The sequence below is a fragment of the Rhinolophus sinicus genome, linkage group LG15, assembly GCF_036562045.2.
Source record: "Rhinolophus sinicus isolate RSC01 linkage group LG15, ASM3656204v1, whole genome shotgun sequence".
Taxonomy (NCBI): Eukaryota; Metazoa; Chordata; class Mammalia; order Chiroptera; family Rhinolophidae; genus Rhinolophus; species Rhinolophus sinicus.
The window spans coordinates 48,495,908-48,510,863 of record NC_133764.1 but is presented as its reverse complement, the minus strand read 5'-3'; the positions used below and the strand labels follow the sequence as shown (position 1 = coordinate 48,510,863).

Genomic DNA, 14,956 nt, shown 5'->3' with positions numbered 1-14,956 from the left:
CCACACATTAGTATCATCTGAGGAGTTTTTAAATATCAAAACCTGGTTCCCACCCTCAGTGATTCCAGTTTGCCATCTGGTTTGGTTCCTAGGCATCTCTATGTATATATTTATTGAAAAAAAGTATCTGCCCTTATAATTCTAATCTGGGGCCAGGGTGGGGAACCTCTGCATACAGAGGGAATCACTGAAGAGGGCAGAATTTGGGAGTAGATGTTGTGGGGAAACAGATTCCAGCTCTGGAATGATGTACCCTTTCCTGTACAGCTCTCCAGGTATTTGAAGAGCCACTCCCATAATTTAGCTTTTTCTCTCCTAACCCCACTTGCCACTCCCCAAGTCTTCTTACTGGGCAAAATGTTCGTTTTGGGACACCTCACACCCTGAATGTGTTTGTTTTTTAGTGTGTCATTTAAATTGTGATATAATTACAGCATCATTCTAGATGTGGGCCAGTTACAACAGGATTGATAGATCCTTTAATGGGAACACTATATATGTCTGTTACAATACCACCAGGTCACATTGACTGGGTATCACGGTCGACTCTTGGGATACTTAAAGATCAATGAAAACTCTCACTCCAGCATAGTGGTTAAGAGGAGGAACTCTGAAAACAGACTACTGTGCCTCAGTTCCCCCCTCTGTAAAATGGGGATAAAAATAGCATCTATCTCACAGGGTTGTTGTGAGGATGAAAAGAGTTAATAAATATGTCAAGGGCTTAAAACTGCGTCTGGGACACAGTGCTGTGTAAATATTAGTAACAGCGTTAGTTGTTTGGAATCCTTTCAATCCAAGTTTATTTTTTTAATCTTTTTTTTTCCATTTGGATATCACTTAGTGTTTTCACTTTTAGTCTTTTTAGGACCTGGTGCTCTCCACAGGTGAACCATATATGGAGATACTTGATCAGAACACCACCCACCCTTCCTGCACTCCCCTTGCCCCCTTACATGCCAAAGCATTACTAACTTCCTTCCTTAGGATATGATACAAAGGCCCCTAAAAATGCATAGTTTAACATACTGTGTTTCCCCCAAAATAAGACCGGGTCTTGTATTAATTTTTGCTCCATTAGGACTTATTTTCAGGGGATGTCTTATTGTTTTCATGTACAACCATCTACATTTATTTAAATACAGTCATGTCATCTTCTGGAAGATTGTCATAACGTACTACATGCGTCCGTCTGGCTGACGATCTTAACTGGGGCTTATTTTCGGGGTAGGTCTTATTCTTGGGGAAACACGGTAGCAGAGAAGGCTGACTTTATCATTTAACATGACTAATAGGAGGAATTAATCTGTTGCCCAGAGCACTGAGGAAATGGATTTAGCATAAGCAATGCTGATGAAAGCGATTCCACAGGGGGCCGGAACAATACAGCGCAATAGGAAGGTGCACCCAGCACCTTGACCATATAGAAAGGATATTGTACATCCATTATGATTTTTAACTTTTACAACAATCCTTCAAAAGTGGGGTACTTCCCCATTTTACTGAAACCAAAGACTGTTCAGGAGTCAAGTAATGTCCCCCAAACACATAGCTGACAAGTGGCAGGCAGGGTTTGCACGCAGGCCCAGCCAGCGTAAGGTCTCGCGTGTCCTTGGCCTCACACCACACTGGAGGAGTGTGTCTGATTGGGGAGTGGAAGTGTCACAAAGTGAGGAGGCCACGTGACGCACAAATTTCATCTGTTTTGTGGTTTTTAGCTAGAGTCAGACCTGTTCTCAGGCAGTTTTAACCATAAACTGTGTACTTAGTAATTGATGAAGTGTGTCGACTGTGTTACTTTCAATTTAGAGGGAATTATGTTTGTAAAAGGCTCTTGCTCCTTTGATCTGAAATATCTGTGATCAAATATAGTGCCTGTCCCAAAAGAAGTATGGAGAATCCATCAATTTTTTTTTTTTAATTCCTTAACACTATTAGATTTGAAATAATAAGAGGCCTTTGCAATTCGTAGTTCTCAGAATCATTTTTTCAAAGACAGTGGGGTGAACACTACATTTTGGGTAGTTCTTTTGGTTTTGTTTTTAAAATTCTGGCTGTTCTTCATGGATCAGAGCACGAGGTTTTCTTTCCCTTTTGCTGTTCACATTCCTGGTAGTCTCCGCCTCCTAAAGTTAGCTGTAAATCTAGTACATTTTCTTCTCTCTGTTTGTGGGTATATATTAGATAACTATGCAAAGGTAGGACTAGTGATCAGATTTGGAATGGAAAAAATAATGTGCTTGGCACAAGATGCTTTATTTCTTGAATTAAGTGAGATAAGAAGGATGACGGATAGTTAAATACACTTTTTTGGGTTAAGAATACTCCAGAGTGTTAATAAAAACTCTTCTTTCCCTCACTTCTCCGAGCTCTACTCCCAAGTAATTTACTACTTCTTTCAGATATTCAATTTTGCCACATTAGTAGGGAACTATAATTCAAGTTCTCTTATTCTCAATGTCCATTTTTGCAAGGAAGAGTTGATTTCTGACTTTAAAGCAAATCCTATTTTTTTAATTGAATATATTTGAGTATTACAATAAATATATTCAGTTTGTGCACCCAAATATTAGTCTTTTTTCTTTCTAGGAAATCAAAACTAGATTTATATACAGACTTCTTATTATAAAGGTAAACATCTAGTCTTAAACGTCATAAAGGTACTATTTGGATTTGTAAGCAATGAAATTATGTTTATTATATAAGTGTACTTAGTTTGAGTTATCTTTTTTAATTTGAAATTTCAAAGTCTTAATATCTAGAGTAATTATGAATGGTTAAGTTATCAATGGTTAAACAGTTAAAGCTATAATATTTAAATGTGGACTCCCTGTCAGTCATCACACCTTTAATCCTACAGTAAAAATTTCATGAAGATTGAGTGTCTTTGTCTAGCAGTAATTGTCTTTTAATTTTTCTCCTCTCTAATTTACTTTGAGTTTGCAGCTACCTATTAGTTTTGGAATATGGTATGATGAGAATAAATAAATTGGAGCTTGCAAATATAAATAAATTCAGTGGCCCTCAGTGAGATTAGCAGGTTTATATTGAAAACATTAATAGCAACCAAATAGTTGTTTTGTGGGCTTTAAGCAAAAATCTTTTTTTACAAAACAATGTTTACTATATAGATAATAAGTTTTAAAATGGAATACAAAGCTATAAAAATACTATGATCCCAACTTTTACAAGGAAACAAAAAATGTATACACATTCTTGAGATAAATTAAAAGGAATTAGATGTATGTCAATTGTAATTCTAGGTCGTGGGATGGTAGAATATGGGTGACTTTATCATTTGGGTTCTTTTTTCTTTTTCAAAATTTCCACAGTAAATATTATTACTTTTATAATCTTTTAAAAATGACTTCTTGAAAGGACTGGTTTCTATAGAAATTGGGGCAAGTATATTTCTATTACTTTATACTTTGTGTCACTGGGCCTTTCCTAATAACAAAAAGGAGCTTAGTGTAGGTAACAGATAAAATATAAGAATGCTTAATTTAAGACATAGATATTTCTTAAGATATAGGTATTTCCTAAGGTATATATATGACCAATACCCAAAGAAAACTCGCATGGCACATTGCAAAATGGAATAGAAATTTTCTTTAGAGCGCTCTGTTCTGGATTATTGGATGCACTTGGTTTTCGTCCCTCTCCTCACCTTTGCCCCTCCACCCTCACCCTTATGGTAAATCCACTGGAGCGTGGATGTGAAGTACAAGTCTTAATTTAAAAAGGAGTTTTATGAAACGACATAATGAAACCCTTTGGTTAGTGTTCGTGACTTGTGTTTCTCAACTTGCCCGTGGTTACTTTAGATTGAAGTATATAAGTGAGAACTGTGACTTTGGACAAACTCTTTTAGTGATCTTTACAATACTAAGTTCCCCATTAGACAACAGTTGTTTGCCTTATGACTTGTTGGTAAAGGGTTTGATAAATTCCTGTTTTGTTAAATCCAGAAAGTCTTTGGTGCTGTTTCATTTTTCTTTTCAGTTGTAGAAAACAAGGTCACGCTTTTCCTTTTTATGCTAACATTTCCTATCTGCTAACCTAAATTTGGTAAATACCTTGAGAGAATTAAGCCCTATGTCATGCCCTAATCCAGCCACTGTCAATTAATAGAATAAATTGATTTCTCTCCCATGCACCCAGAATGGGACTTGGCACTCAAATTGTTGTGCATATCACTTTCTGTGTTCTGGGGTTCAGTGGTTGTTAAATCACAGGCTTAGAATTATTCCGTAGATAAGAAATACTTTAGTTAGAATTTAGTGGATTTCTTTAGATTAACTTGTAATTTGAAAAACCAGAATTGAGGTTGTGAAATAAAGTGGGCTTTAAATAATTTTTTTTCCAGTAAAACAATTACCACAAAGCTAGTTGGCAATGCTTTTCCTAGACAGTTTGGCTAGCGATCTCTTAAGGATATGCAGTTCTTATGAAGGGTATTTGGTCTGATAGCCCTGTGGCTCCTGTTGGTTAAATATGGTTTGTAGCTAAGAAGCCAATAAGGACTCCTTATTGGAGTCCTTGCTCCTGTTCTTGAAAATGCTACCTGTTCTTTGGCCTTAATTCACAATGATTTAAATATATGCATATCTATATATATCTATATCTATATCTATCTATGTAGTAGCTATTACAATATTACCTACAGTGATTAGACAAAGAAGTAGAACATAAGTCATTTTCAGTGCTTTAATTTTATGGAAAAAACTATTAACTGGTTTCAGGTTTAAGAAATAGCACAATTACTGTACTACTTACTAAAATTCCAACTAAAACCAAAACAACAATAACAAAAACCCTCTGAGTTATGGACTAGAAATGAATTGAACAGTTTTCAACAACTTGTAATTTTTTAATGGTATATCAACAAATGTAATGGAATACTAAATTTGAAAATGCAAATAAAATTCCTCATGACCCCAAAGATAATCTATAATTGAGCAGGCATAGGGCTTTATGGTTTTCACTTCAAGCTTCAGGGAGCACACTGATGGCTCTCCATTTGTATCCAAGATAAGCAATTCAATAAACTAGTCTAGTTTTTATTAATTTATAATATGAGTATGTTATGAAAAGTAGGCATCTATTTCTTAAATCCTTTATTAGAAGAGCCACAACTTTTTGGTTATATAAGAGCGGCAGTGTCCAATGAAAGTAGAATGCAAGTCACATAAAGTTTCTAGTAGCCACAGTAAAAGAAGTAAAAAGAAATCAGTGAAATTCATTTTAATAATACATATTCATTTAACCCAGTATATCCAAAATGTTGTCATTTCAATGTTAATGAGATATTTCACCTTTTCTTTTTTTTTTTACTAAGTCTGTACAATCCAGTGTGTTGTAAAATCCAGTGTGTATTTTACACTACGGCATGTCTCAGTTTCAACCAGTCACATTTCAATTGTCCAATGGCTGCACATGACTAGTGGCTGCCACTTTTTAATATGGCAGATCTAGAGTTTCAGTATATTTACATTCAGTAGAATCTACACAAATTGACTTTATTATGCAGATTTCTGTGCAGATTGGGTCCAGAAAAACGTAAGGCAGATCATGATGCTTTTAGCCTGCGAGGCAGATTTGAACTTGGTCCTAATGAGAATATTATAAGAGAGTTCTAATGGCCTTTGACTTATTGAGGGTAACACATGCCATAGTCACAGTGCTTCAGCATGTAGCATGTAGCCTTCTCTGAGAAATAAATAAATCAAGTCCAGTTAGGTGTATTTGTTAGTATGTTTTCAACCTTTCATTAAATGTTCTCACGATCCCAGAGAACCATCTCAATATACTTTGACCTCTACATACTTTAGTCTTTGGCTATTTCTTATAGTTATTTTTACAACTTCTTAAGCCTACTTGGTTTGTGTTGCTATTTTCATAACCCATGCTATCTATTCAGAACGCGGACTAAGGGTGGTTAGCTGTGTTGGTTTCTCATATCGGAGCATTTCCTTGGGGTATTCATGAACCTGAGAACAGCTTCCATTCCATGCCTGGTATTTAGCTTCTCTTCTTTCTCATCCCAGTCTGAGAAATTGAGTATATGTGCTGCCGAAGCGAGCACCCAGTCTTTGAAATTTAAAAAACAGAATTAGTTTTTGTTAAGTGGGAGAATTCCAGGCAGATCCTTGCTTATACTTTTAAACCTATAGTCTTGGGATTAGCTCTCTGTCCCCCCTGAATAGCCACCGCCCACATTTCAGTCTTAGTTCAGGTTCACTGTATATACCTCCCAGTTCACTTAAAAGGGGAGTAAGGTCGGAAGAAAGGAACTGACATCTGTTGAGTATCTGTTGTTGTATGCTAGGCACTGAGCTGGGTGCTTCAGAAATATTATCTCAGTAGCCCTGAGGAGTAGGAATTGTGATCTCTATTTTATTGATGAGGAAATGGAAATCTGGAAGTTATTTTTCAATAATAGATTCTAGGACTTGGCGTCATGCCCACGTTGTCATTCAGTTTAGAAGAAGCCGTGATGCGGTTCCAGAGGTAGAGATTGTGAATGTGTATGTGTTGTTCTAAATTGGGAGAGACAGCTTCCAAAGCAACTCTTATCCGTAAATCACAGACCTGCGCCTGTGTTGGGTAGTTGGGGTATTTCTAGATTGTTTGCCCCTACCCCTACTGGGGTTTGTAGTGACCATTCTGAACATTTGGTTTACAGGTGGGACCCCTGATTCCAGCACAATGGCCCAATGGAATCAGTTACAGCAGCTCGACACACGGTACCTGGAGCAGCTTCATCAGCTGTACAGTGACAGCTTCCCGATGGAGCTGCGGCAGTTTCTGGCCCCTTGGATTGAGAGTCAAGACTGGTAAGTCCTTCTTGAGAACCTCCCCAACTTTTTATGTTTTAGTTTGCATCACGAAACATGATCTGCTTTATCTACCTTGACTCTGTACTATTTCATCGAAAAACTTTTGGCTACAAGAGATGAGGTAAAGGGTCAGGAGCTAAGAGGTACTCTTAGTCTTGTATAAACCTGTTCTGTGTTAGAAGCACACACAGAACTGTCGTTTGGCACATTGAAACAGCCTGCTTGGTGGTAGATGTTTTCAAGGCCAATTTGGGTCTCCTTGACTTGGTGAGAGCCTGTGTGTGTTCCTAAACTTCAGGGACGTGCTACAAATATTTTTTATCTGAGTCAGAACTCTGTCATGGGTAGAAGTTTAGGTCCTTGCTTCCGAGTCCCCTTAAATTAAAGGAAAGACACAGAGTAAGAGAAAGAGACTTGTTCATAGAGGAAATAATGGCACAGAATTCCAACAACTATTTCCTTTAGTGTGTTCAGATCCACCTATTAATTTTGGTTTAATTCATCCTAGGACCCAGGTTTCCCAGAACTTGGTGAGGGGGCAGGCAGGTGATTCAGAGATCTTGGGGATCAGAGATGCTGGAAATCCTAGCCTGGGATTTCTTATTTGCTCCTAATAATCTGACCACATAGTTGACTGAGAATTTAAAGCAAAAACAGCATACCTGTCCACTTTACTCAAATATTTTGTATGTATAGACTATGACAGTGGCTGATAGTATCTGGAATACATTTTAGTAATTATTAAATTGATATTGTTGCTGAGTAAGATGAACCTAAAATGATGAGTGAGTTAAAGCATTAGGTTTGCCTTGGCTTTTTCCTCCTTGATGGTGATTTCTGTGTGTGTGTAGGTTTCAGAATTGTCGTTTATCCTTCTTCCTTTTCCTAGGGCTTATGCTGCCAGCAAAGAATCCCATGCCACTTTGGTGTTTCATAATCTCTTGGGTGAGATTGATCAGCAGTACAGCCGCTTCCTACAAGAGTCAAACGTTCTGTATCAGCACAATCTGCGAAGAATCAAGCAGTTCCTTCAGGTGTGATGAGATACTAAGTAGAGGAGAAACCGAATCTTCAGTGTAGGGTTTTAGCTTTCTTTCCTGGAAGTATTTTTCTCGTTTGGCTAAGGAGTGAGAACCTGTCTTGTACTTTAAATCAAAGGAGAAGTAATTAGGCCCTTCTCGCATGTCCAGTACTCACCCTTGAGCATCATTACCTGAAATTCACTGCTTTCACCAATTGAAGTAATAACGTGATTGTCATGTTAATCACATTAACATGTTAATAGCATTGTAACCGGGTCGCCTCATAGGAAGATGACTCCTAATTTAAAATTTTTAAAGGTTTGGCCATAATTGGCTACTCCTGGACAGTCGGTCGCCTCCCGGTAAGACCAGGATAACACACTGTCCAAACACTCAGACAACCGTGTCTTCCCCCTTTCATCTCGTCTCCCCTTCACCTCCCGCTGATCGCAGCCCGGCTCTGAGGCCTTTGTTCTTCTGTTTCATGTAGGAAATGTAATGCTCAATTTATGCAGAATTTAGCTTTAAGTTAGCAAAGTTCCGTCTATATTGCCTTAACCTGCCACTGCTTTCCATTCTCTTTCTCTCCTACTTATAGAGCAGGTATCTTGAGAAGCCAATGGAGATTGCCCGAATTGTAGCGCGGTGTCTGTGGGAAGAGTCGCGCCTCCTCCAAACTGCAGCCACTGCAGCCCAGGTGAGACCTGGGAAGAAGCACAGTGCTGTGGAGATGTGTTTTCTTTCCTTGTGTACAAAGATGTGCTTGCTCTTATGAGGTCATTAGGATGTGCACTGACCTCTAGGGTAGAGGTGGGTGTGAAGTGGGGGTGTGGTTTTTTTTTAAATTTTATGCAATGAAAAATATCTTTTTTTTCTTGAGCATAGAGTGCATTCTTCCTTTTTTAAGCAAAAATCAAAACATTACAGAAAAGTACAAGGGAGAGTTTTTTAAAAATCTGAATTATCACTCAGTTCCTCTCCTTATTGTTTCTTCCCAAGAAGCCAACATTAATAGTCTGGTATATATCCCTTCACACCTTTCTCCAGGCTCATATAAACTATAGAAAATACACACACACATACACATGCACACACACACACTCTCTCTCTACTTAAATGGGTTTATTTCCCTTCATCTTGGTTTTTTTGTTTAACATTATATCATGTAAAGCCGTCTAAGTCAAGTAATGTAAAGCTAACTCATGTTCTTTATTTGCTGCATTATGGTCTGTGGTATAGATTTGCTGTAATTTATTCACCCATTCCCCCTTCAGAAGACATTCACTTCGTTCTGTTTTTGTCCATTATAAATACTACTCCAGTGTCTCCCTATATGTCTTTATGTATTCAGGCTTTGATTTTTCTACAATAGCTTTCCAGGCTGCCTGTTTTTATAAATGAAATTTTTTTAGAACACAGCCACACATATTCATGTATGCACTGTGTGTGGCTTCTTTCATGTTGCAGTGGCAGGACTGAGTATTTGTGACAGAGACTGTATGACCCACAAAGACAAAAAGATTTACCACCTTGCCCTTGGAGAGAAAGTTTGCAGCCCCTGACATACAGCTACCAGTTGTATATTTGAGGCCTCAACCCAGGCCTCGCTGTTATTTTCTCTGTTTGTATCATCTGGCATATTCTTAAGGGTCTTTTATCAGTAAAGCACCAAGAGATAGGAAGACAAATAGAGGTCATCCCTGCTACCAGGGCTGTCAGTCAGGTTGGGATTATAGGAACACAGACACTCAAAGTCAAAGTGAGAAAAACATATGAGAGGATGTGAGTAGTTGGCCTAGGGAAGTGGAACAAAGTTTCCCAGGAGAGCAAACAGTTGCACTGAGTTTGAAGGTGAGTGAGTTCAGGTGGACTTAGGCAGAAGCACACGCCTGTCTGAGTGGACATTGTGGGGGAGGTAGGGTGTGAAAACATGCTGTATTCAGGGAAGAGTGGGTAGTTTGGGGTGACTGAAGCCCAGGGAGGGAAGGTTTAAGTTGTTAAGAGATTGTGTGAAACATCTGTCTGTGCTGGGCTGAGATGTTTAGACCTGGAAACTGTGGCAGACAATAGTTTTTACAAAGGTATTAGAGGTGGGTTTCTGGAGGTGATCATTAATCACATCTATTTTCCCCCTTTAAGTGCAGTCCTAATTGAGAAATAGACATGGGAGTCGAATACTCATTAAAATATCAGCTGTATTGTTGGTAAAACAAGACTGGAAAGCATGGTTTGGGTTGGGTACCATGGGAGCTTTCTGATGCCTGCCCCCTGAGTTAGTTCTTGGGGTGGAGAGGTTGGGTTTGGAGAACAGCATTTCCCCAGCCATCCAGATGGAGCTTCAGAAATAGCTTTGTACCCACTGAACACAGAGAGATCGGCCACTAGCACTGCTTCTAGAGCCCAGGCCTTCTCTCCTGACCCATGTGCCCCAGGAAGGCAAGAGTGGGAGGAGAGAGGCACCAGCTTGAGTGCTGGGTTCCTCGAAGATGTATGCAGAGTCTTTCTCCCAATCTCACCAATCAGATGAGTCACCCCCTTATGAAGAGAATAAGTAGGAGTGGAGGTTGCCTTCTCAAAACTTCTAAGGAAGGGAACTTTGTATTCCGTGGGCTTGGGTAGGGACCGTGGGAGAGGGAGAGAATGGTCACCTCTAAAACTTGCATGTTTAGATCTATTTTGGAGACTTCCGGTATCACTGTAGAGAACAGATTGGAAGTGAGAGATTAGAGGCAAAAAGATCAACAGTTGGGGTTTAAAGGAGCCAGTGGCACCAGAGATAGATTTGAGAGATTATGGAATGCAGAGCCAAGGATTCAGTTGACTCCGAAATGAAAAACAGCTGAGAATTTCTAACTTGGAACACTGGGTATATAATGGCTTTCCCAGACTCTCAGTTCTGTGCCGTTGATTGATATCTCCGTCCTATACCAGGACCACGCTGTACGCTGTCTCCATCACCTCAGCTTTTCCATGGTCTTCCTTTTCTTTTTTAATCAGAAGATGTCCTATTACTTTGACAAAACTTACCATTTTTAAGTTTCATGTGCTATTTGACCTTTTAAAGGTACCAATCTCTCCTTCTCCCCTGAGATAATATCTCCTGATATGGCATTTCACCCCAGGACAGAATGGTTTTTTTATTATTCCACAGAAATATATTGGATACTCCATACATTTAAATAGGCATCCAAAATTTGCTGTCATAAATTGTTGTGAGTTTTTTTTTTATATACTTAACCTAGAATGAGCTTTTAGAAGGTACGGACCATGTCTTAGCTCAACCAGTGGTCTCCAATGTAGTGTAATACACAGAGGAGGTTTATAGTGTGACCTAGAGGTAAAAGGCCAAGGACACAGGTAAAACTCCGTGAGAGCTTCCTGCCAGCCCCTGGAGAGCGCCGGCTGCTGAGGGACTGCCCGGTACAACGCGGGGCAGGTGCACAGCCTCTGTTTCCCTTCTCCTCACAATGGCAGCAGCATCTCAGGCCAAACAGGAAGGGGAGTGGGGTGGGATGGAGACTGCTCAGAGGTATTTTTCTCCCCATATTTCCCACATTCACATGTGTGTTGACTCCCTTCTTTGGCAGCAAGGGGGCCAGGCCAACCACCCCACAGCTGCCGTCGTGACAGAGAAGCAGCAGATGCTGGAGCAGCATCTACAGGACGTTCGGAAGCGCGTACAGGTAAAGCGGGGCTTGGGTGGGATATCCCATTCCTTGGGGATGTTGCCTGTGGGTCCTGCCTGTATCCTTTCTGAGGTTTTGGATTCATTTTAATTCTTCTTGGAAACTTTCTTTGCCCTTTCCCCAGAGAAGTCTTTTCTACTTCTCTGTGTTTGTTTGTTAAAACAGGATCTAGAACAGAAAATGAAAGTGGTAGAGAATCTCCAGGATGACTTTGATTTCAACTATAAAACCCTCAAGAGTCAAGGAGGCAAGTGAATATTAGAGACCTTAAAATCTGTAGAAAGTGAGTTTGTGTAACTCAGTTTCAGGACTTGTCTTGACGCTGTGTTCAGACTTTGTGGGGAGGGGTCTTAGGGGGTACTGTTGCTTAAGGGAGCCTAGTTACTAAGGATGGGAGTGTTCCCTCAGGTCAAGGAGTTTTTCCTTCCTCCACAGACATGCAAGATCTGAATGGAAACAACCAGTCAGTGACCAGGCAGAAGATGCAGCAGCTAGAACAGATGCTAACAGCACTGGACCAGATGCGGCGAGTAAGAACTTACCCTGTGTGTCTCACTCACCTGTGGCCTGTCTGGTTTCTAATGAGTTCCTTCTCGGGAATCGACTACAGCATGTGGTTAGAGACGGTCTGAGGAAATGTTTTCTGACTTTGTTTTGGTTTCCAACCAGAGCATCGTGAGTGAGTTGGCGGGGCTTTTGTCAGCTATGGAGTACGTGCAGAAAACTCTCACGGATGAAGAGCTGGCTGACTGGAAGAGGCGGCAACAGATTGCTTGCATTGGAGGCCCTCCCAACATCTGCCTCGATCGTCTAGAAAACTGGTAACAGATGAAAGAGAAGTTTTTCCTTTCCTTCTAGAAAGCAGCTAAATTATGATCATAACTGTAGGCCCAAAGAGTTGGTATTATATCTCAAAGGTGGGGACTTTTCATCTAGAAAACTGGTAAAAGATGAAAGAGAAGTTTTTCCTTTCCTTCTAGAAAGCTGTGCTAAATTAGGGTCATAACTGGCAGGCCCAAAAAGTTGGTACTGTATCTCAAAGGTGGGGACTTTTGCCTATTCAAATTAAGTCTGAGCCTTAAAGTTCTTACTTCATTTGGACAATTTTTAAAACAAAAATGTATTTATATTACTATATTTTAAATATGTTTTATTTTTAAATAAAGCTTTTGGTTTAACTGTTTAACACAGACTAAATTTTAAGTTTTAGTTACTTTAATAATCTAAAATGACACATGCTCTTTATAAGGGCAAAAAAACAGCAGCCCACGGCAGCTCATGCCAACCTCGGGCTGCTCAGGGACAGCACAGCTTTAGGGAGAGCTGTTGTTCACAATCTTAGCTGTAGAGGGCGCAGCTCATTGGCCTATGCTCACTGGCCCATGTGGGAATCGAACCAGCGACCTCGGCATTAGGAACACTGCGCTCCAACCACCTGAGTCGCCTGGCCAGCCCTTTTAAATTTCTTTATTGGGGACTACTGGGGAACAGTGTGTTTCTCCAGGGCCCATCAGCTCCAACTCGTCCTTCAATCTAGCTGTGGAGGGTATAGCTCAGCTCCAAGTCCAGTCGCCGTTTTCAATGTTAGTTGCATGGGGCACAGCCCACCATCCTATGCGGGAATTGAACTGGCAACCTTGTTGTTGAGAGCTTGCTCTCTAACCAACTGAGCCATCCGGTCGCCCTCTATAATCTGTTCTTTTACACTCATTCATCAAGCAAATATTTTTAAGTACCCTTGATGTACAAGGCCCAATAATGAATGTGCTGCACCAGCTTAAATAAACCAGGAGAAACCTAACATGAAGGGGAACTCAGATACACAGAGCATGAAATTGGAAATTTAGGGCAACTCTACATGAGAAGGCCTGTTTGTTCATATCCTTATGAAGGCTGAGTTTTGTTAATTTACTGAAAGCAGTTTTAAATGCTTTCTGATCAAGGACCACCACCCCTTCACTGCCCCACATCTTTCACATTCTCATTTAGAGGTCTTTTAATCTTTACTAAACTAATGGCAGAACATCAAGGAGAGACCAATATTCTCTATTCTTGGGGACAGGCTTCATCAGCCTTTGTCTCCCTGTCCACCTTTTCTATATGCTGTGTTATCAGTGTTTTGAAACAATGTCATACCCTTTAATCCATTGAAGATTGACTGGAAAGGGCTCATGAGGGTCATGCAATTCAACCCCTTCTCTCATGCAAGGGGACATTACAGCCTGCGATGGTGAAGGGACCTGGCCAAGGTTGCACAGGTAGTGAGTGGCAGAGCTAGTTCAAACTCATCTTCTTGGGTTGTCTAATTTCCTGTTTCCCCGGTCCCCACATTTTGGTACAAGGATAAGTTAAGATGAAGAAAGTGAGTGCCAAATTCCCTGTTTATTGTTCTCTGTATATGGGTTCTAATACTCGTCGCTTTGCAATAATTCCGTTAATACCGCCTCGTTAATACCTCCTCGAGGTGTAGGTTTTAATACTTCTTCTGTGCCTAGCTCCCTCTTTGAAATGTAAAATTTTAGGAAGGGACTGTTTTAAAAAGGCAAAATAAATTCCCCTTTTTCTCAATAAATGCAAAATAAATTCCCCCTTTTCTTATTTAATGCCGCTGAATTGTACACTTATAAATGGTAAATTTCATGTTATGTATATTTTACCACAATAAAAAAGTTCCCCTTTCTTATTTTAGTGTGTTTATATCGATGGTATCCTCTTCCCCTTCTCCAGTTTACCCGTGTACACTCCCTTAGGTAACTAACTGGTAACTTTCTTGTTTTATTGGCAGGATAACCTCATTAGCAGAATCTCAACTTCAGACCCGCCAACAAATTAAGAAACTGGAGGAGTTGCAGCAAAAAGTTTCCTACAAAGGGGACCCCATTGTACAGCACCGGCCAATGCTGGAGGAGAGAATCGTGGAGCTGTTTAGAAACTTAATGAAAAGGTAACTTAGAATCCTGGTCCCTTTCCCTTATTGCCCCTCACCCCCTCAAAAATCATGTCCTTAAACGAGAGATTGGCTCTCTTCAGAGGCACAGGACAGAGACTGGTCCACTGCGTGCTGTGTGGACTGCTGTCCTTCTCTTTCTCTTTCAGCGCTTTTGTGGTTGAGCGGCAGCCCTGCATGCCCATGCATCCCGACCGGCCATTAGTCATCAAGACCGGTGTCCAGTTTACCACTAAAGTCAGGTGGGCCATGGCACTTCCACTTTTTGGTAGATGTGTTATGGAAGGATGTTCTGAGAACGAGAGCAGAGTTGGTGGCGAGGGTGGTTCTTCACAGGCAGTACTGTGGTGGGTGTGGAATTTGTTGGCATATCCACTTGCTCTTTGATTCTTCTGTCAAAAGCTATAGAGAAGTCATCATATTCCTGTGATCCCAGGCCTACAGTCTTAGACCACAGTGTCT

The 14,956-nt window shown here is 40.3% G+C and overlaps 1 protein-coding gene across 5 annotated transcripts in view; it reads left to right on the top strand.

Annotated features, from left to right (window-relative positions):
• STAT3 (signal transducer and activator of transcription 3) overlaps positions 1-14,956 on the top strand; it is a 53,345-nt gene that overhangs the window by 21,514 nt on the left and 16,875 nt on the right. For all 5 annotated transcript variants that reach the window (XM_019747714.2, XM_019747710.2, XM_019747712.2 and 2 more), the window contains exons 2-10: positions 6,686-6,836; positions 7,729-7,873; positions 8,460-8,558; positions 11,449-11,544; positions 11,713-11,794; positions 11,983-12,077; positions 12,217-12,368; positions 14,333-14,491; positions 14,644-14,736. In XM_019747714.2, coding sequence (XP_019603273.1) covers positions 6,709-6,836; positions 7,729-7,873; positions 8,460-8,558; positions 11,449-11,544; positions 11,713-11,794; positions 11,983-12,077; positions 12,217-12,368; positions 14,333-14,491; positions 14,644-14,736 — 1,049 coding nt within the window. In that variant the 5' untranslated portion in view covers positions 6,686-6,708. The remainder of the gene's footprint in view (positions 1-6,685; positions 6,837-7,728; positions 7,874-8,459; positions 8,559-11,448; positions 11,545-11,712; positions 11,795-11,982; positions 12,078-12,216; positions 12,369-14,332; positions 14,492-14,643; positions 14,737-14,956) is intronic.